We start from the raw sequence: 21,651 nt of genomic DNA on the forward strand, positions 1-21,651 counted from the left end.
TGCCTCTAATGCCCACAATAGCTGATGGTGTTCCCCCTTCTGATCAAAAGTGAGAATAAACTTGCTCTGTTGGACGATGAAAGAATGAAGAAATGTACTTGAGAGTACTTGGAAAGGTGAGCTATGGGTTATTGCCTAAAAAAACAGACATTTTGAACCTAAATATTACCGAGTGTACTTGAATGTGTGTATATATATATATATATATATATATATATATATATATATATATATATATATATATATATATATATATATTTTTTTTTTTTTAAATATGTAAAAACTTGTCTGAGTTCACCTTGTTTATCAGATTATATATACATATTATGACTGCAAACTAATTGTATAATACTCGTGTAGTAAAAACAAAATGTACAGCCTAACAGGGTAAATGGAAACCAGACCACAGATAGAATGTTTCAAAAAATCATGTTTTATTTGTGAGGTACATGTCTCACTTCTGGCTTGACTCTGACTTGGATGTGGAGGCTCTCAGAGAGGAAAGACGGCGTCTCTTAGCAATCTGTTCTTGACGTTTCTCCTTGGCCTCCTACAAGAAAAGCACACACATTCAGATTTTCACATTTTCAGGTTCACAGCTTGTGCTATGTACATTTATGTACTTGCCTAAACTTTTAACCCAAATATTTTTAGACATACAAATGGTTTTAAAACATAAAAAGGCTAGCTTAAACTTTAGAAAGCCACCATCAATTAGACTTTTCACAAAATAAACTGGTTGCATACCTTCATCCTCTTGGCCAGCAGTTTGGTGTATTCTGCTGCTGCCTCCTTGTTCTTCAGTGTGCGCTGCCTCTTGAGAGCGATGCGTCTGCGCTTGTGCTGCAGCACACGGGGTGTAACCAGACGCTGAATCTTAGGGGCTTTAGTCCTGGGCTTCTTGCCTGCAAGAAAAAGCATGATCAACCATAATTCTGTGGACATGCTTCAAATCCTTATGATTATGATCTCTATGACCTAGCTGCAAAGCAGTAAATGAAACTGATATACCTAAAAATGAAGGCAAGGTCTTCTCAACTGACTTTTACCAATTATAATTAAAGGCACATGAAGTGCATTTTGAAATTCGGGGCCCAGACACTTACAAACCATGGCTCATTTAGGATTTTTTTAACAAACACTAAAACGGCAACTTTTAATGCACATAAATGAGCAAAAGAACAACAAAAGAGAAGGTCCTCACTCCAAAATTTGTGTTAAAAGCATTTAAATAGACACGATTTAGCATTTATCACTGTATTTACATTTATGCATGAACTATCCAAATGCAACATTTTTAATATAAAAAAGTCAAAGTCTGAGCATCTGAGAAACGACTTACAGAATTAAAGCTCAGCACTACTGCTTAGTACTGAGCGCACATAAGTTCACAAGTAAAAGTACTTATTTGCTGGGTGATTAATCAAAATTAAATTGCAAATGATTTAAGCAAAGCAGCCGTTGTCATGCATCACACGTCACGGATCACAGGTAAAATTAAAGCAATTCAATCTGAAATTTCAAAAAATGTTTTGCAAGACCGTAAATGAAGAAAAACGGATGCACTGGAGATTTACTCTAAACTATTACTGACAAAAAGCACACAAAAATAACTGATTAATCATTCAGCACTATTAATATTGTATACAATTAAACCCTTTCAAAGCATTTGAACAGAATATTTTCAGATTCAGTATACACTGTACAGAAAGTTTGACAGAGCATTGCAGTACAACCTGCCCCTAATAATATGAACAGGTTGTTATCCGGTTAGCAGCTCCACAGTTACTTTAGGCACCGCAATGTCCCCCCTTTAAGCTACTGACCAGTCAAAAAGGGTCTGCTAGTGTGCCACAAAAATAAAACTGTCAAACTGTGTGCTCACTTCACATTATTAAAACTACTAAATGCAGACAGCCGTACCTTCTTTAGTGAGAGGTCTCCGGACCACATACTGCCTGACATCGTCCTCTTTGGACAGGTTGAAGAGCTTGCGGATCCTGCTAGCCCTCTTGGGTCCCAGACGGCGAGGGACAGTGCTATCAGTCAGCCCAGGAATATCCTTCTCACCTGAAGGAAAGAGGAAAATCTATCAATTATGACCAAAATACCAGTCCACTGCTCCTATTCACATGTTAAATGCCATGCAATAATTATGGCAGAGCATTGCAGTACAACCAGTCCCTAATGACATGAACAGGCTGTTATCCGGTTAGCAGCTCCACTGTTACGGTTGGCACCATTTTGTCCCCCCTTTAAGCTACTGAACAAACAAAAAGGGTCTGCTAGAGTGCCACAGAAGAAATGTAACCATGCACATTTTTAATTTTAAAAAAGCATGACTCTTAAAAAAAAAAACAAAAAAAAACGTTACATCGCTATAGCAACTTCGAGATAATTTGCCCAAAATGAAAACTGTCATTTAATCAACCTCCAATTGTCAAATCTTTAAGAATATTTCTTTAGTTCAATACAATTTTTAAAAATAAAATTAAAACATTTTGAAAAAGCTGTAGACATCGAGTATTTGTTTTTCTATAAACACCAATAGTTACAGGTTTCGAACATTTTTCAAAATATCTTTTGTGTTCCACAGAAAAAGGAAACAGATTTGGAACCACCTGAGAGGGAGTAAATGTTCATATTTGGGTGAACTATAGCTTTAAAGTGAGATGACAAATGGGGCAACTTTGAGCAAAGCTTCTGGAAAATAATGCAGTGATGCCGTTTTCCTACAGAGAATGGCCAACACATTTATACCTCAATTTGATTGTCCCATTTAGTTTCCATGTCTCACCTGCTTGGCCACTGACGGCATTATCGCACAATGTCACCCAGAAACATTGCTCTCAAATTTACCTCACCTTTAGTCAAGATGCTAGGCTAAATGTTTATTCTATTCAGGAAATGTTCATGAGAATAACCTCCTAAAGTCAAATGCTATTTAAGGTTTCTGCCTGGATTTTGCCTACCCAAATTCAAATGTTTCCCAAATCCACATCCAGAGGTGTAAATACAAAGGTTTGGTGTCATTTTAAAGAAAACCCTTTGAATTTTTATGAAACTCTGTTGAAATGATTAAAACAATTGTGTATGTTATCCGTGTTATAATAAACCCCTACAAAAAAAAGGGCTTTTTGTAAATTCAAATTTGAAAGTGTACCTTTTAGGTTCTGTGTGGTCTAGGTTGCGATAATTAATTTTGTAAGTTCCTACATGTCAGTAATCATAGGGGAAAAAAAAAAAACGTCTCTATCATAATCTATGGAAAAGTTATTCTATTCCAACTGATGAGAGAACAGAACTTCTTATTGGGGCAGCACAGACCTTTAAAATTTAATGGATGCCGAAGTAAATGACGTCACGGACCCAATACAGAGTTTAGGAGGCTGAGCAGATATTTTCTCTTTAGTGATCATCAAAGGGTCTACTGGAAGGTCATTATTTCACATTTATATCCTTCACTTGTTTTTTTACGGCAGAATTATGAGCACAAGTGCACTGATGGAACTGCACCAACAACATGTGCCATTCTGATATCACCCAATATTAAATATCAGCCAAGCATACTCACCCTTCCTGACAATGACCAAGTTGAGAACACTCAGGTTGGCGTCGACGATGCAGCCGCGGACAGACTTGCGTTTGCGCTCACCAGTACGGCGAGGACGGTAACAAGAGTGACCCTTGCTGAGGAGGAGACGCACACGTCCATGGGTCAGCACACCCTGCTTCATGGGGAAGCCCTGTTTGTCATTGCCTCCGCTGATGCGCACAACGTAGCCCTTCAAGAACAGACGACAAAGTTAACGTCAGCTTGAAGATTCTTTTTTTAAAGGTATGCGATCAGTTACAGTTCTACACACAAAAGAAACTGATCTAGAGTTGTCACAATACTGGAGTTTAATACAAGTCGATACTGTAATTTTAAAAATGTCCATTTCTTGCTAACATTTGAGCACTGTTGAGCACGTTCTTAAACAGCACTGATTTGCCAATGTACTCACATGCTCAACAGAAATGACTGTGATTGGCCATGAAGGTCATAAGTTTACCGAACTCACCAGTGTTTCAAACTCCCGTCGATCAGCTGGTTTGCCTATAAGCTGACAAACAAGCGATTTGTTGATGAATCGCAGCTATAAAACGCTCCAATGTGCCTGTATCTGTGGTTACACTCAGTAAACAACTGAGTTTGGTGAACTGATGACCTTCACGGCCAATAAGTAATTTCTGTTGAGCATGTGAACAATGACAAATCAGCAGCGTTGCTCAAATGTTAGCGGGAAATGGACATTGGATGTTTTTTTTTAACCCTCACACTACAATTAATTTTTTTTAATAAAAGGACATTAAACAATTCTAACAGAGAATTTACAGGCTGGGAGAGTCAACATTAGTTGCAAAAATTGAGTCTTTTTTTTTTTGGGCTGCCCAGTTGACATTCAGGCAATCAAAGTTCAGACAAAAACTAATTTCTTTTCTAAACTCTTGAGGTTTGCATAAAGTATTTAACTATATAAAGTTAGTCGAATCTGGCTGATGTAATTAAATACAAGACAAAATGTTACTGTAAGTTCATACATATCTATTAATTTATACACTTTAAAGCAGGTAAACTTGCAAACAAAGTATGCTAATTTGCAGAGAGAACTTATATTTATTCACTGAACAACCTAATGTAGAAAGTTTGACAGAGCATTGCAGTACAACCAGCCCCTAATAACATGAACAGGTTGTTATCCGGTTAGCAGCTCCACTGTTACTTTAGGCACCGCAATGTCCCCCCTTTAAGCTACTGACAAGTCAAAAAGGGTCTGCTAGTGTGCCACAAAAAAGATTTTTTAAGTGAGACTATTTATATTTGACATTAGGACTAATAATTTTATATCATGTTTTCTCGATTAGTTCATTGCGTTAAAGGTTCTTCCAAAAATTAAGTTACCCATAATTTATTCTCCCTCAAGCTGTCCTCACACTAAGTGGGTGTAAATAATATTGAGGTTAAGTTGGATTCATAGTCACATTCAGACTTTCTCCTTAATAATAACATTTCAGACAAGTACTGTTTGCAAATATGAAGTTAATCATATCAGCAACCAATGACTATAAAAATACTAAATGTTCAGTCAATTACATAGTGTTAATGTTGTTCTGAACCATTCAATTTCAGACCGAATATTCAAAATAATGTAATTAACAATATAGGGACCGTGTCACTGAATGAACGTGCAAATACAAAATCAACTTTACCTCAATGTAAACAGGGTTCATTTTTTAACTACACCTTCAGGAATGAAGGATTTTGGAGCCATTCAGTGAATAGTTTAGCTTTCTGCTGTAACCATTTTTAAAGACAGCAATTGTATGTTGTTTAAAATCACGTTCAGTTTTGGAGTCTAAACAAACTCCACCTTTTAGTGAACAGTGTAGTCTTCCAGTGGAGAAACTGGCTAACGGTTATAGCAAACCCAAGTCATTAGAAACCAAAGGTTTCTACTGTCACCACGTGAATCTTAAAATACTGAAACACAAAGTACATGATGAGCATCTTCTTGCTTACCTTCCACTCGTCACCCAGAGAGTCTGCAGCCACCTCTGTGGCCATGCGCTTCTCGTAGAAGATTCTCAGCTTGCGTTCATCGTCAACTTCTATCAGCTTTTGGCAGCCGGTGGCGGGGAACGAGATATTGAGCTAAATACACAGGTCAAAAGAGAGAAGAAATTAGCCTGCTGCTGTGGTTGTAAACTGTGAAACACATTCTGCCTCTGTCAGAATAGTGAGGTCTACCTCTGACACGTCTCTGCTAGCTAATAACAGCTAAAGCTACAGCGCAGTTGACGGTAGTCTGACACTCTCGTACACAAGTACTAGCGTTTTAATTGCGGTTTACAACATTTGCTGTTATGTTTACTAATCACCCGGACCTTGTGACATCTTTAAAGTGGTCTAATATAATATTGCATGTCTGAACCGGGCGCTGCCATGTTGCCGCACATCCACAGCCGCTCGCCTAGCCTAACAAGATCAACGTCCATCCTTCATTCTGTTTGGGCCAAACTCAACAAGCGAGCGCGCGTCGGGCGATTCTGAGACTGTAACATGCAATCCGTGTGATATTTTGAAGACAGGGTGAATAGTAAAACTTTAAAAGCGCTAATTTTGTCACCGTACCTTCATGATGGAGGACTTTCTCGCTTGGAGTCCACCACGGAAAAGAGAGCGGATATCCGACTCGTAGTCTCACATAGACCTCCGGGTTATCGCGAGAACACACTGTGCCGTTTAAAACTGCAAGCGGTTTTTACATCACGACACATTTAAGCATTTTAGTATGAAAATAAACACATAAGATAGAGTACCTAAAAGTAATCTATTATTGTTTAAATTATATTTATTTTAATTAAATTATTTAATCATTTACTCTTGAAATATAACAATTTATTGCTTGAAATAATACATCAAGTACATGTGCAAACTAAATAAAAATCGATATTTACTTTAAAAACACTTTTCATATTAATAACTTTTCAGTAATTTTTCACATAATTTTATTGTACAGTATAAAGTACATGCCATGTCTAAAACTTATGAAGATTAATAAATTATTAAAACAAACAAAACAAAAGGCATTCCAAGACACACCCACTCACTATACAGACCCTAATAATATCATTTATCCATATTCCATTTTGAGCCACAATATTATTGATACTGCCTCTTCTATTGATATACCTTAAGGTAAATATTACATTGCCATTGCTCTCTATTGAAGGACACAGGGCTGCCAACGACGATAGGAGTAGATAAGGGGCAATGAATCAGTTACATCAGTGGCACCAATCAATCCACAATAATTTAATGGCTGCATTTTATTCATTCATTTATTCGTTTATTTATTTATTCATTAAAATATTTTACATTTACGTAAGTAACTTTAAATTAATAATATTAACAGCAAAGTCTTTGGGGTGACCACAGGTGTGGCCAGAGTTTACACACCACCACCCCCTGGGGGCGCCCTTGTACAGTTGAAATTAATAAACTAAACTGGCCGTAGAGTAAACGTGTGTATGGATGTTTCTTAGTAATAGGTTATTGTTGGTAGGGCATTGTGTAAAACATATGATGGATAATTTGGCGGTTCATTCTGCTGTGGCAACGTCTTTTAATGTGGAAGATTAACATTAGTGAAATTTCACTGTATTTAAATGATGATGATGGTCCAGGATCAACATTAGTGAATTTTCACTTTAAATGATGAAGATGGTCCAGGATCAACATGAGTGAATTTACACTTTAATTGATGATGATGGTCCAGGATCAACATTAGTGAATTTACACTTTAAATTGATGATGATGGTCCAGGATCAACATTAGTGAATTTACACTGTATTAAATTGATGATGATGGTCCAGGATCAACATTAGTGAATTTACACTGTATTAAATTGATGATGATGGTCCAGGATCAACATTAGTGAATTTACACTATATTAAATTGATGATGATGGTCCAGGATCAACATTAGTGAATTTACACTATATTAAATTGATGATGATGGTCCAGGATCAACATTAGTGAATTTACACTATATTAAATTGATGATGATGGTCCAGGATCAACATTAGTGAATTTTCATTGTTAAATTGATGAAGATGGTCCAGGATCAACATTAGTGAATTTTCACTTATGATGATGATGGTTCAGGATCAACATCAGTGAATTTACACTTTAATTAATGATGATGGTCCAGGATCAACATTAGTGAATTTTCACTTTAAATTGATGATGATGGTCCAGGATCAACATTAGTGAATTTTCACTTTAAATTGATGATGATGGTCCAGGATCAACATCAGTGAATTTACACTTTAAATTGATGAAGATGGTCCAGGATCAACATTAGTGAATTTTCACTTTAAATTGATGATGATGGTCCAGGATCAACATTAGTGAATTTACACTGTATTAAATTGATGAAGATGGTCCAGGATCAACATTAGTGAATTTTCACTTATGATGATGATGGTTCAGGATCAACATCAGTGAATTTACACTTTAATTAATGATGATGGTCCAGGATCAACATTAGTGAATTTACACTTTAATTGATGATGATGGTCCAGGATCAACATCAGTAAATTTACACTGTATTAAATTGATGATAATGGTCCAGGATCAACATTAGTGAATTTTCACTTTAAATGATGAAGATGGTCCAGGATCAACATTAGTGAATTTTCACTTATGATAAAGATGGTCCAGGATCAACATTAGTGAATTTTCATTGTTAAATTGATGATGATGGTTCAGGATCAACATCAGTGAATTTTCATTGTTAAATTGATGATGATGGTCCAGGATCAACATTAGTGAATTTTCATTGTTAAATTGATGATGATGGTTCAGGATCAACATTAGTGAATTTTCACTTTAAATTGATGATGATGGTCCAGGATCAACATTAGTGAATTTACACTGTATTAAATTGATGATGATGGTCCAGGATCAACATTAGTGAATTTACACTGTATTAAATTGATGATGATGGTCCAGGATCAACATTAGTGAATTTTCACTTTAAATTGATGATGATGGTCCAGGATCAACATTAGTGAATTTACACTGTATTAAATTGATGAAGATGGTCCAGGATCAACATTAGTGAATTTTCACTTTAATTGATGATGATGGTCCAGGATCAACATCAGTGAATTTACACTTTAAATTGATGAAGATGGTCCAGGATCAACATTAGTGAATTTACACTGTATTAAATTGATGAAGATGGTCCAGGATCAACATTAGTGAATTTTCACTTTAAATTGATGATGATGGTCCAGGATCAACATCAGTGAATTTACACTTTAAATTGATGATGATGGTCCAGGATCAACATTAGTGAATTTTCACTTTAAATTGATGATGATGGTCCAGGATCAACATTAGTGAATTTACACTGTATTAAATTGATGAAGATGGTCCAGGATCAACATTAGTGAATTTTCACTTTAGATTGATGATGATGGTCCAGGATCAACATTAGTGAATTTACACTGTATTAAATTGATGATGATGGTCCAGGATCAACATTAGTGAATTTACACTGTATTAAATTGATGATGATGGTCCAGGATCAACATTAGTGAATTTACACTTTAAATGATGAAGATGGTCCAGGATCAACATTAGTGAATTTACACTTTAATTGATGATGATGGTCCAGGATCAACATTAGTGAATTTACACTGTATTAAATTGATGATGATGGTCCAGGATCAACATTAGTGAATTTACACTTTAAATGATGAAGATGGTCCAGGATCAACATTAGTGAATTTACACTTTAAATGATGAAGATGGTCCAGGATCAACATTAGTGAATTTACACTGTATTAAATTGATAATGATGGTCCAGGATCAACATTAGTGAATTTTCACTTTAAATGATGAAGATGGTCCAGGATCAACATTAGTGAATTTTCACTTTAAATTGATGATGATGGTCCAGGATCAACATTAGTGAATTTACACTTTAATTGATGATGATTGTCCAGGATCAACATTAGTGAATTTACACTTTAATTGATGATGATTGTCCAGGATCAACATTAGTGAATTTACACTGTATTAAATTGATGATGATGGTCCAGGATCAACATTAGTGAATTTACACTTTAAATGATGAAGATGGTCCAGGATCAACATTAGTGAATTTTCACTTTAAATGATGAAGATGGTCCAGGATCAACGATAGTGAATTTTCACTTTAAATTGATGATGATGGTCCAGGATCAACATTAGTGAATTTACACTTTAATTGATGAAGATGGTCCGGGATCAACATTAGTGAATTTACACTTTAATTGATGGTGATGGTCCAGGATCAACATTAGTGAATTTTCACTTTAAATTGATGATGATGGTCTAGGATCAACATTAGTGAATTTTCACTTTAAATGATGATGATGGTCCAGGATCAACATTAGTGAATTTTCACTTTAAATGATGATGATGGTCCAGGATCAACATTAGTGAATTTTCACTTATGATGAAGATGGTCCAGGATCAACATTAGTGAATTTACACTGTATTAAATTGATGATGATGGTCCAGGATCAACATTAGTGAATTTACACTGTATTAAATTGATGATGATGGTCCAGGATCAACATTAGTGAATTTACACTTTAAATGATGAAGATGGTCCAGGATCAACATTAGTGAATTTACACTTTAATTGATGATGATGGTCCAGGATCAACATTAGTGAATTTACACTGTATTAAATTGATAATGATGGTCCAGGATCAACATTAGTGAATTTTCACTTTAAATGATGAAGATGGTCCAGGATCAACATTAGTGAATTTACACTTTAATTGATGATGATTGTCCAGGATCAACATTAGTGAATTTACACTGTATTAAATTGATGATGATGGTCCAGGATCAACATTAGTGAATTTACACTTTAAATGATGAAGATGGTCCAGGATCAACATTAGTGAATTTTCACTTTAAATGATGAAGATGGTCCAGGATCAACGATAGTGAATTTTCACTTTAAATTGATGATGATGGTCCAGGATCAACATTAGTGAATTTACACTTTAATTGATGGTGATGGTCCAGGATCAACATTAGTGAATTTTCACTTTAAATTGATGATGATGGTCCGGGATCAACATTAGTGAATTTACACTTTAATTGATGGTGATGGTCCAGGATCAACATTAGTGAATTTTCACTTTAAATTGATGATGATGGTCTAGGATCAACATTAGTGAATTTTCACTTTAAATGATGATGATGGTCCAGGATCAACATTAGTGAATTTTCACTTTAAATGATGAAGATGGTCCAGGATCAACATTAGTGAATTTTCACTTATGATGAAGATGGTCCAGGATCAACATTAGTGGATTTACACTTTAATTGATGATGATGGTCCAGGATCAACATCAGTGAATTTACACTTTAAATTGATGATGATGGTCCAGGATCAACATTAGTGAATTTTCACTTTAATTGATGATGATGGTCCAGGATCAACATTAGTGAATTTACACTGTATTAAATTGATGATGATGGTCCAGGATCAACATTAGTGAATTTACACTGTATTAAATTGATGATGATGGTCCAGGATCAACATTAGTGAATTTTCACTTTAAATTGATGATGATGGTCCAGGATCAAAATTAGTGAATTTACACTGTATTAAATTGATGATGATGCTCAAGGATCAACATTATTGAATTTACACTTTAAATTGATGATGATGGTCCAGGATCAACATTAGTGAATGTACACTTTAAATTGATGATGATGATCCAGGATCAACATTAGTGAATTTACACTTTAATTGATGTTGATGGTCCAGGATCAACATTAGTGAATTTACACTGTATTAAATTGATGATGATGGTCCAGGATCAACATCAGTGAATTTACACTTTAAATGATGATGATGGTCCAGGATCAACATTAGTGAATTTACACTGTATTAAATTGATGATGATGGTCCAGGATCAACATCAGTGAATTTACACTTTAAATGATGATGATGGTCCAGGATCAACATTAGTGAATTTACACTGTATTAAATTGATGATGATGGTCCAGGATCAACATTAGTGAATTTTCACTTTAAATGATGATGATGGTCCAGGATCAACATTAGTGAATTTACACTGTATTAAATTGATGATGATGGTCCAGGATCAACAATAGTGAATTTACACTGTATTAAATTGATGATGATGGTCCAGGATCAACATTAGTGAATTTACACTGTATTAAATTGATGATGATGGTCCAGGATCAACATTAGTGAATTTTCACTTTAAATGATGATGATGGTCCAGGATCAACATCAGTGAATTTACACTGTATCAATTTGATGATGATGGTCCAGGATCAACAATAGTGAATTTACACTGTATTAAATTGATGATGATGGTCCAGGATCAACATTAGTGAATTTTCACTTTAAATGATGATGATGGTCCAGGATCAACATTAGTGAATTTTCACTTTAAATTGATGATGATGGTCCAGGATCAACATTAGTGAATTTTCACTTTAAATGATGATGATGGTCCAGGATCAACATTAGTGAATTTACACTGTATTAAATTGATGATGATGGTCCAGGATCAACATTAGTGAATTTTCACTTTAAATGATGATGATGGTCTAGGATCAACATTAGTGAATTTTCACTTTAAATTGATGATGATGGTCCAGGATCAACATTAAAGAATTTTCACTTTAAATGATGATGATGGTCCAGGATCAACATTAAAGAATTTTCACTTTAAATTATGAAGATGGTCCAGGATCAACATTAGTGAATTTACACTGTATTAAATTGATGATGATGGTCCAGGATCAACATTAGTGAATTTACACTGTATTAAATTGATGATGATGGTCCAGGATCAACATTAGTGAATTTTCACTTTAAATGATGATGATGGTCCAGGATCAACATTAGTGAATTTTCACTTTAAATGATGAAGATGGTCCAGGATCAACATTAGTGAATTTTCACTTATGATGAAAATGGTCCAGGATCAACATTAGTGAATTTTCACTTATGATGAAAATGGTCCAGGATCAACATTAGTGGCTTTACACTTTAATTGATGATGATGGTCCAGGATCAACATCAGTGAATTTACACTTTAAATGATGAAGATGGTCCAGGATCAACATTAGTGAATTTACACTGTATTAAATTGATGATGATGGTCCAGGATCAACATCAGTGAATTTACACTTTAAATGATGAAGATGGTCCAGGATCAACATTAGTGAATTTTCACTTTAAATTGATGATGATGGTCCAGGATCAAAATTAGTGAATTTACACTGTATTAAATTGATGATGATGCTCAAGGATCAACATTATTGAATTTACACTTTAAATTGATGAAGATGGTCCAGGATCAACATTAGTGAATTTTCTTTTATGATGAAGATGGTCCAGGATCAACATTAGTGAATTTTCACTTATGATGATGATGGTTCAGGATCAACATCAGTGAATTTACACTTTAATTAATGATGATGGTCCAGGATCAACATTAGTGAATTTACACTTTAATTGATGATGATGGTCCAGGATCAACATCAGTAAATTTACACTGTATTAAATTGATGATAATGGTCCAGGATCAACATTAGTGAATTTTCACTTTAAATGATGAAGATGGTCCAGGATCAACATTAGTGAATTTTCACTTATGATAAAGATGGTCCAGGATTACCATTAGTGAATTTTCATTGTTAAATTGATGATGATGGTTCAGGATCAACATCAGTGAATTTTCATTGTTAAATTGATGATGATGGTCCAGGATCAACATTAGTGAATTTTCATTGTTAAATTGATGATGATGGTTCAGGATCAACATTAGTGAATTTTCACTTTAAATTGATGATGATGGTCCAGGATCAACATTAGTGAATTTACACTGTATTAAATTGATGATGATGGTCCAGGATCAACATTAGTGAATTTACACTGTATTAAATTGATGATGATGGTCCAGGATCAACATTAGTGAATTTACACTGTATTAAATTGATGATGATGGTCCAGGATCAACATTAGTGAATTTTCACTTTAAATTGATGATGATGGTCCAGGATCAACATTAGTGAATTTACACTGTATTAAATTGATGAAGATGGTCCAGGATCAACATTAGTGAATTTTCACTTTAATTGATGATGATGGTCCAGGATCAACATCAGTGAATTTACACTTTAAATTGATGAAGATGGTCCAGGATCAACATTAGTGAATTTACACTGTATTAAATTGATGAAGATGGTCCAGGATCAACATTAGTGAATTTTCACTTTAAATTGATGATGATGGTCCAGGATCAACATCAGTGAATTTACACTTTAAATTGATGATGATGGTCCAGGATCAACATTAGTGAATTTTCACTTTAAATTGATGATGATGGTCCAGGATCAACATTAGTGAATTTACACTGTATTAAATTGATGAAGATGGTCCAGGATCAACATTAGTGAATTTTCACTTTAGATTGATGATGATGGTCCAGGATCAACATTAGTGAATTTACACTGTATTAAATTGATGATGATGGTCCAGGATCAACATTAGTGAATTTACACTGTATTAAATTGATGATGATGGTCCAGGATCAACATTAGTGAATTTACACTTTAAATGATGAAGATGGTCCAGGATCAACATTAGTGAATTTACACTTTAATTGATGATGATGGTCCAGGATCAACATTAGTGAATTTACACTGTATTAAATTGATGATGATGGTCCAGGATCAACATTAGTGAATTTACACTTTAAATGATGAAGATGGTCCAGGATCAACATTAGTGAATTTACACTTTAATTGATGATGATGGTCCAGGATCAACATTAGTGAATTTACACTGTATTAAATTGATAATGATGGTCCAGGATCAACATTAGTGAATTTTCACTTTAAATGATGAAGATGGTCCAGGATCAACATTAGTGAATTTTCACTTTAAATTGATGATGATGGTCCAGGATCAACATTAGTGAATTTACACTTTAATTGATGATGATTGTCCAGGATCAACATTAGTGAATTTACACTTTAATTGATGATGATTGTCCAGGATCAACATTAGTGAATTTACACTGTATTAAATTGATGATGATGGTCCAGGATCAACATTAGTGAATTTACACTTTAAATGATGAAGATGGTCCAGGATCAACATTAGTGAATTTTCACTTTAAATGATGAAGATGGTCCAGGATCAACGATAGTGAATTTTCACTTTAAATTGATGATGATGGTCCAGGATCAACATTAGTGAATTTACACTTTAATTGATGAAGATGGTCCGGGATCAACATTAGTGAATTTACACTTTAATTGATGGTGATGGTCCAGGATCAACATTAGTGAATTTTCACTTTAAATTGATGATGATGGTCCGGGATCAACATTAGTGAATTTACACTTTAATTGATGGTGATGGTCCAGGATCAACATTAGTGAATTTTCACTTTAAATTGATGATGATGGTCTAGGATCAACATTAGTGAATTTTCACTTTAAATGATGATGATGGTCCAGGATCAACATTAGTGAATTTTCACTTTAAATGATGAAGATGGTCCAGGATCAACATTAGTGAATTTTCACTTATGATGAAGATGGTCCAGGATCAACATTAGTGAATTTACACTGTATTAAATTGATGATGATGGTCCAGGATCAACATTAGTGAATTTACACTGTATTAAATTGATGATGATGGTCCAGGATCAACATTAGTGAATTTACACTTTAAATGATGAAGATGGTCCAGGATCAACATTAGTGAATTTACACTTTAATTGATGATGATGGTCCAGGATCAACATTAGTGAATTTACACTGTATTAAATTGATAATGATGGTCCAGGATCAACATTAGTGAATTTTCACTTTAAATGATGAAGATGGTCCAGGATCAACATTAGTGAATTTACACTTTAATTGATGATGATTGTCCAGGATCAACATTAGTGAATTTACACTGTATTAAATTGATGATGATGGTCCAGGATCAACATTAGTGAATTTACACTTTAAATGATGAAGATGGTCCAGGATCAACATTAGTGAATTTTCACTTTAAATGATGAAGATGGTCCAGGATCAACGATAGTGAATTTTCACTTTAAATTGATGATGATGGTCCAGGATCAACATTAGTGAATTTACACTTTAATTGATGGTGATGGTCCAGGATCAACATTAGTGAATTTTCACTTTAAATTGATGATGATGGTCCGGGATCAACATTAGTGAATTTACACTTTAATTGATGGTGATGGTCCAGGATCAACATTAGTGAATTTTCACTTTAAATTGATGATGATGGTCTAGGATCAACATTAGTGAATTTTCACTTTAAATGATGATGATGGTCCAGGATCAACATTAGTGAATTTTCACTTTAAATGATGAAGATGGTCCAGGATCAACATTAGTGAATTTTCACTTATGATGAAGATGGTCCAGGATCAACATTAGTGGATTTACACTTTAATTGATGATGATGGTCCAGGATCAACATCAGTGAATTTACACTTTAAATTGATGATGATGGTCCAGGATCAACATTAGTGAATTTTCACTTTAATTGATGATGATGGTCCAGGATCAACATTAGTGAATTTACACTGTATTAAATTGATGATGATGGTCCAGGATCAACATTAGTGAATTTACACTGTATTAAATTGATGATGATGGTCCAGGATCAACATTAGTGAATTTTCACTTTAAATTGATGATGATGGTCCAGGATCAAAATTAGTGAATTTACACTGTATTAAATTGATGATGATGCTCAAGGATCAACATTATTGAATTTACACTTTAAATTGATGATGATGGTCCAGGATCAACATTAGTGAATTTACACTGTATTAAATTGATGATGATGGTCCAGGATCAACATTAGTGAATGTACACTTTAAATTGATGATGATGATCCAGGATCAACATTAGTGAATTTACACTTTAATTGATGTTGATGGTCCAGGATCAACATTAGTGAATTTACACTGTATTAAATTGATGATGATGGTCCAGGATCAACATTAGTGAATTTTCACTTTAAATGATGATGATGGTCCAGGATCAACATTAGTGAATTTACACTGTATTAAATTGATGATGATGGTCCAGGATCAACATCAGTGAATTTACACTTTAAATGATGATGATGGTCCAGGATCAACATTAGTGAATTTACACTGTATTAAATTGATGATGATGGTCCAGGATCAACATTAGTGAATTTTCACTTTAAATGATGATGATGGTCCAGGATCAACATTAGTGAATTTACACTGTATTAAATTGATGATGATGGTCCAGGATCAACAATAGTGAATTTACACTGTATTAAATTGATGATGATGGTCCAGGATCAACATTAGTGAATTTACACTGTATTAAATTGATGATGATGGTCCAGGATCAACATTAGTGAATTTTCACTTTAAATGATGATGATGGTCCAGGATCAACATCAGTGAATTTACACTGTATCAATTTGATGATGATGGTCCAGGATCAACAATAGTGAATTTACACTGTATTAAATTGATGATGATGGTCCAGGATCAACATTAGTGAATTTTCACTTTAAATGATGATGATGGTCCAGGATCAACATTAGTGAATTTTCACTTTAAATTGATGATGATGGTCCAGGATCAACATTAGTGAATTTTCACTTTAAATGATGATGATGGTCCAGGATCAACATTAGTGAATTTACACTGTATTAAATTGATGATGATGGTCCAGGATCAACATTAGTGAATTTTCACTTTAAATGATGATGATGGTCTAGGATCAACATTAGTGAATTTTCACTTTAAATTGATGATGATGGTCCAGGATCAACATTAAAGAATTTTCACTTTAAATGATGATGATGGTCCAGGATCAACATTAAAGAATTTTCACTTTAAATTATGAAGATGGTCCAGGATCAACATTAGTGAATTTACACTGTATTAAATTGATGATGATGGTCCAGGATCAACATTAGTGAATTTACACTGTATTAAATTGATGATGATGGTCCAGGATCAACATTAGTGAATTTTCACTTTAAATGATGATGATGGTCCAGGATCAACATTAGTGAATTTACACTGTATTAAATTGATGATGATGGTCCAGGATCAACATTAGTGAATTTTCACTTTAAATGATGATGATGGTCCAGGATCAACATTAGTGAATTTTCACTTTAAATGATGAAGATGGTCCAGGATCAACATTAGTGAATTTTCACTTATGATGAAAATGGTCCAGGATCAACATTAGTGAATTTTCACTTATGATGAAAATGGTCCAGGATCAACATTAGTGGCTTTACACTTTAATTGATGATGATGGTCCAGGATCAACATCAGTGAATTTACACTTTAAATGATGAAGATGGTCCAGGATCAACATTAGTGAATTTACACTGTATTAAATTGATGATGATGGTCCAGGATCAACATCAGTGAATTTACACTTTAAATGATGAAGATGGTCCAGGATCAACATTAGTGAATTTTCACTTTAAATTGATGATGATGGTCCAGGATCAAAATTAGTGAATTTACACTGTATTAAATTGATGATGATGCTCAAGGATCAACATTATTGAATTTACACTTTAAATTGATGAAGATGGTCCAGGATCAACATTAGTGAATTTTCTTTTATGATGAAGATGGTCCAGGATCCACATTAGTAAATTTTCACTTTAACTGATGAAGATGGTCCAGGGTCAACATTAGTGAATTTACACCGTATTAAATTGATGATGATGGTCCAGGATCAACATTAGTGAATTTTCACTTTAAATGATGAAGATGGTCCAGGATCAACATTAGTGAATTTACACTTTAAATTGATGATGATGGTCCAGGATCAACATTAGTGAATTTACACTTTAAATTGATGATGATGGTCCAGGATCAACATTAATGAATTTACACTGTATTAAATTGATGATGATGGTCCAGGATCAACATTAGTGAATTTTCACTTTAAATGATGAAGATGGTCCAGGATCAACATTAGTGAATTTTCACTTTAAATGATGATGATGGTTTAGGATCAACATTAGTGAATTTTCATTGTTAAATTGATGATGATGGTCCAGGATCAACATTAGTGAATTTTCACTTTAAATGATGATGATGGTCCAGGAATTAACATTAGTGAATTTACACTGTATTAAACTGATGATGATGGTCCAGGATCAACATTAGTGAATTTACACTGTATTAAATTGATGATGATGGTCCTGGATCAACATTAGTGAATTTACACTGTATTAAATTGATGATGATGGTCCAGGATCAACATCAGTGAATTTACACTGTATTAAATTGATGATGATGGTCCAGGATCAACATTAGTGAATTTTCACTTTAATTGATGTTGATGGTCCAGGATCAACATTAGTGAATTTACACTGTATTAAATTGATGATGATGGTCCAGGATCAACATTAATGAATTTACACTTTAAATTGATGATGATGGTCCAGGATCAACATTAGTGAATTTACACTGTATTAAATTGATGATGATGGTCCAGGATCAACATTAGTGAATTTACACTGTATGAAATTGATGATGATGGTCCAGGATCAACATTAGTGAATTTTCACTTTAAATTGATGATGATGGTCCAGGATCAACATTAGTGAATTTACACTGTATTAAATTGATGATGATGGTCCAGGATCAACATTAGTGAATTTACACTATATTAAATTGATGATGATGGTCCAGGATCAACATTAGTGAATTTTCACTTTAAATTGATGATGATGGTCCAGAATCAACATTAGTGAATTTTCACTTTAAATGATGAAGATGGTCCAGGATCAACATTAGTGAATTTACACTTTAAATTGATGATGATGGTCCAGGATCAACATTAGTGAATTTACACTTTAAATTGATGATGATGGTCCAGGATCAACATTAATGAATTTACACCGTATTAAATTGATGATGATGGTCCAGGATCAACATTAGTGAATTTTCACTTTAAATGATGAAGATGGTCCAGGATCAACATTAGTGAATTTTCACTTATGATGAAGATGGTCCAGGATCAACATTAGTGAATTTTCACTTTAAATGATGATGATGGTTCAGGATCAACATCAGTGAATTTTCATTGTTAAATTGATGATGATGGTCCAGGATCAACATTAGTGAATTTACACTGTATTCAATTGATGATGATTGTCCAGGATCAACATTAGTGAATTTTCACTTTAAATGATGAAGATGGTCCAGGAATTAACATTAGTGAATTTACACTGTATTAAACTGATGATGATGGTCCAGGATCAACATTAGTGAATTTACACTGTATTAAATTGATGATGATGGTCCTGGATCAACACTAGTGAATTTACACTGTATTAAATTGATGATGATGGTCCAGGATCAACATTAGTGAATTTACACTGTATTAAATTGATGATGATGGTCCAGGATCAACATTAGTGAATTTACACTTTAAATGATGATGATGGTCCAGGATCAACATTAGCGGACAAATTTTAATTGGATGAACATTTTTGTCTTATACCTTACCCAGAATATAACAATACATATAAACACATTTAGATCGTTTACTTTAATCATCACTATTGAGCTGTGAAGAGACTTTCAACCAGCACAAAAAAAAAATGTTTCTGAAGACAATCACCTACTGCACATTTAAATACTGAGGAATATTTTAAAGTCAATTTAAATTAATTGTGTGAAATCTGACTTGAGATGCATGTGCTACAAATAACCTTGTCAGTTACAACTTGCCCCGCAGCTGGGGTAAATAATAACTTTTTACGTATCAGTTCATAATCATAAGTTATTTTGTTCTCACATAAATGTATCTTGGATGTTTCGATATTTGTATGGTGTGAAAAAGAGAAAAAGTCTGCTCGTAAATATTGCAGCTTTTTTGTGAAGTAAAAAAAAGTTTCAGGACATATTTAGATGATAGTTTGACAACAACATGTAATTAAAATAATACAATTCTTTGCATCTATAATTTCTATTTTATTCACTGAAAAAAGGTGTATAACCAATTTTCACACAGAAATTACTTGCAAATTTCATAAATCTATAAGACAGTTAATTAAATTAATATTTTATTTTGGTCGTTTTACTTTAGTTGTCTTTGTTTTACTTTTACATTCATTCATTTTACTTTGGCTTAGTCTCTGTTTCAGAGTGCGCCACAGGAGAATGAACTGCCAACTATTCTGGCATATGTTTTACACAGCGGATGATCTTCCAGCCACAACCTAGTACTGGGAAACACCTATACACTCTCACATTCACACACACACACACACACACACACACACACACACACACACACACACACACACACACACACACACACACACACACACACACACACACACACACACACACACACACACACACACACACACACACACACACACACACACACACAGCCAGTTGCAAGCTTATTCAATTCACCTATAACGCATGTCTTTGGACTGGGGGGGAAACTGGAGCATCTGTAGGAAATCCAAGCCAACTGGGGAGAACATGCTTCTCTACACAGAAATTCCAACTGGCCCAACCAGGACTAGAAACAGAGACCTTCTTGCTGTGAGGTGGATGACAGTGCTACTGAGCCACTGTGCCTTTTACAGTATATAATTGATTTTTTGGCACTCATATGTGTTTAATATTCTGAAACCCAGAATCACCTTCTCATTTTTTAATGTCCTGCATTTTCACTAGAGGTTCAGTTTGTTCCTCACATTTCCTTCAGAACTGCTGATTTGTGTCAGGATTCGCAAATGTAAAAGTTGTCTTGAGGCTGCGCCAGACCCATACATGCTCAAGAGTCTGTCAAAGAATCTGAACTAAAGCCTGCGACACACCAACATCCCCATAATTGTGCGTCTTTCAGATAAGATTGACAGTCGCAAAGAAGAAACCAAAAGATGGTTTTCAATAACAGAACAATAACAGGATCACTAGTCCACATCGATGCATCTCAAAGGGTAGACAGCTGACTAAAAGA

The 21,651-nt window shown here is 34.2% G+C and overlaps 1 protein-coding gene across 1 annotated transcript; it reads right to left on the reverse strand.

Annotated features, from left to right (window-relative positions):
* Positions 1–410: 410 nt before the first annotated feature.
* On the reverse strand, positions 411–6,205 carry rps6 (ribosomal protein S6). Its single transcript, NM_001003728.1, has 6 exons — positions 6,176–6,205; positions 5,564–5,695; positions 3,575–3,785; positions 1,924–2,070; positions 748–905; positions 411–550 (listed from the first exon to the last, which is right to left on the reverse strand). Exons 1-6 carry the CDS (start codon positions 6,179–6,181, stop codon positions 455–457), a joined length of 750 nt encoding a protein of 249 aa, NP_001003728.1. The 5' UTR covers positions 6,182–6,205; the 3' UTR covers positions 411–454.
* Positions 6,206–21,651: the final 15,446 nt, after the last annotated feature.

This window comes from Danio rerio, chromosome 1, assembly GCF_052040795.2.
Source record: "Danio rerio strain M-AB ecotype USA chromosome 1, GRCz13ab, whole genome shotgun sequence".
NCBI classification, from domain to species: domain Eukaryota; kingdom Metazoa; phylum Chordata; class Actinopteri; order Cypriniformes; family Danionidae; genus Danio; species Danio rerio.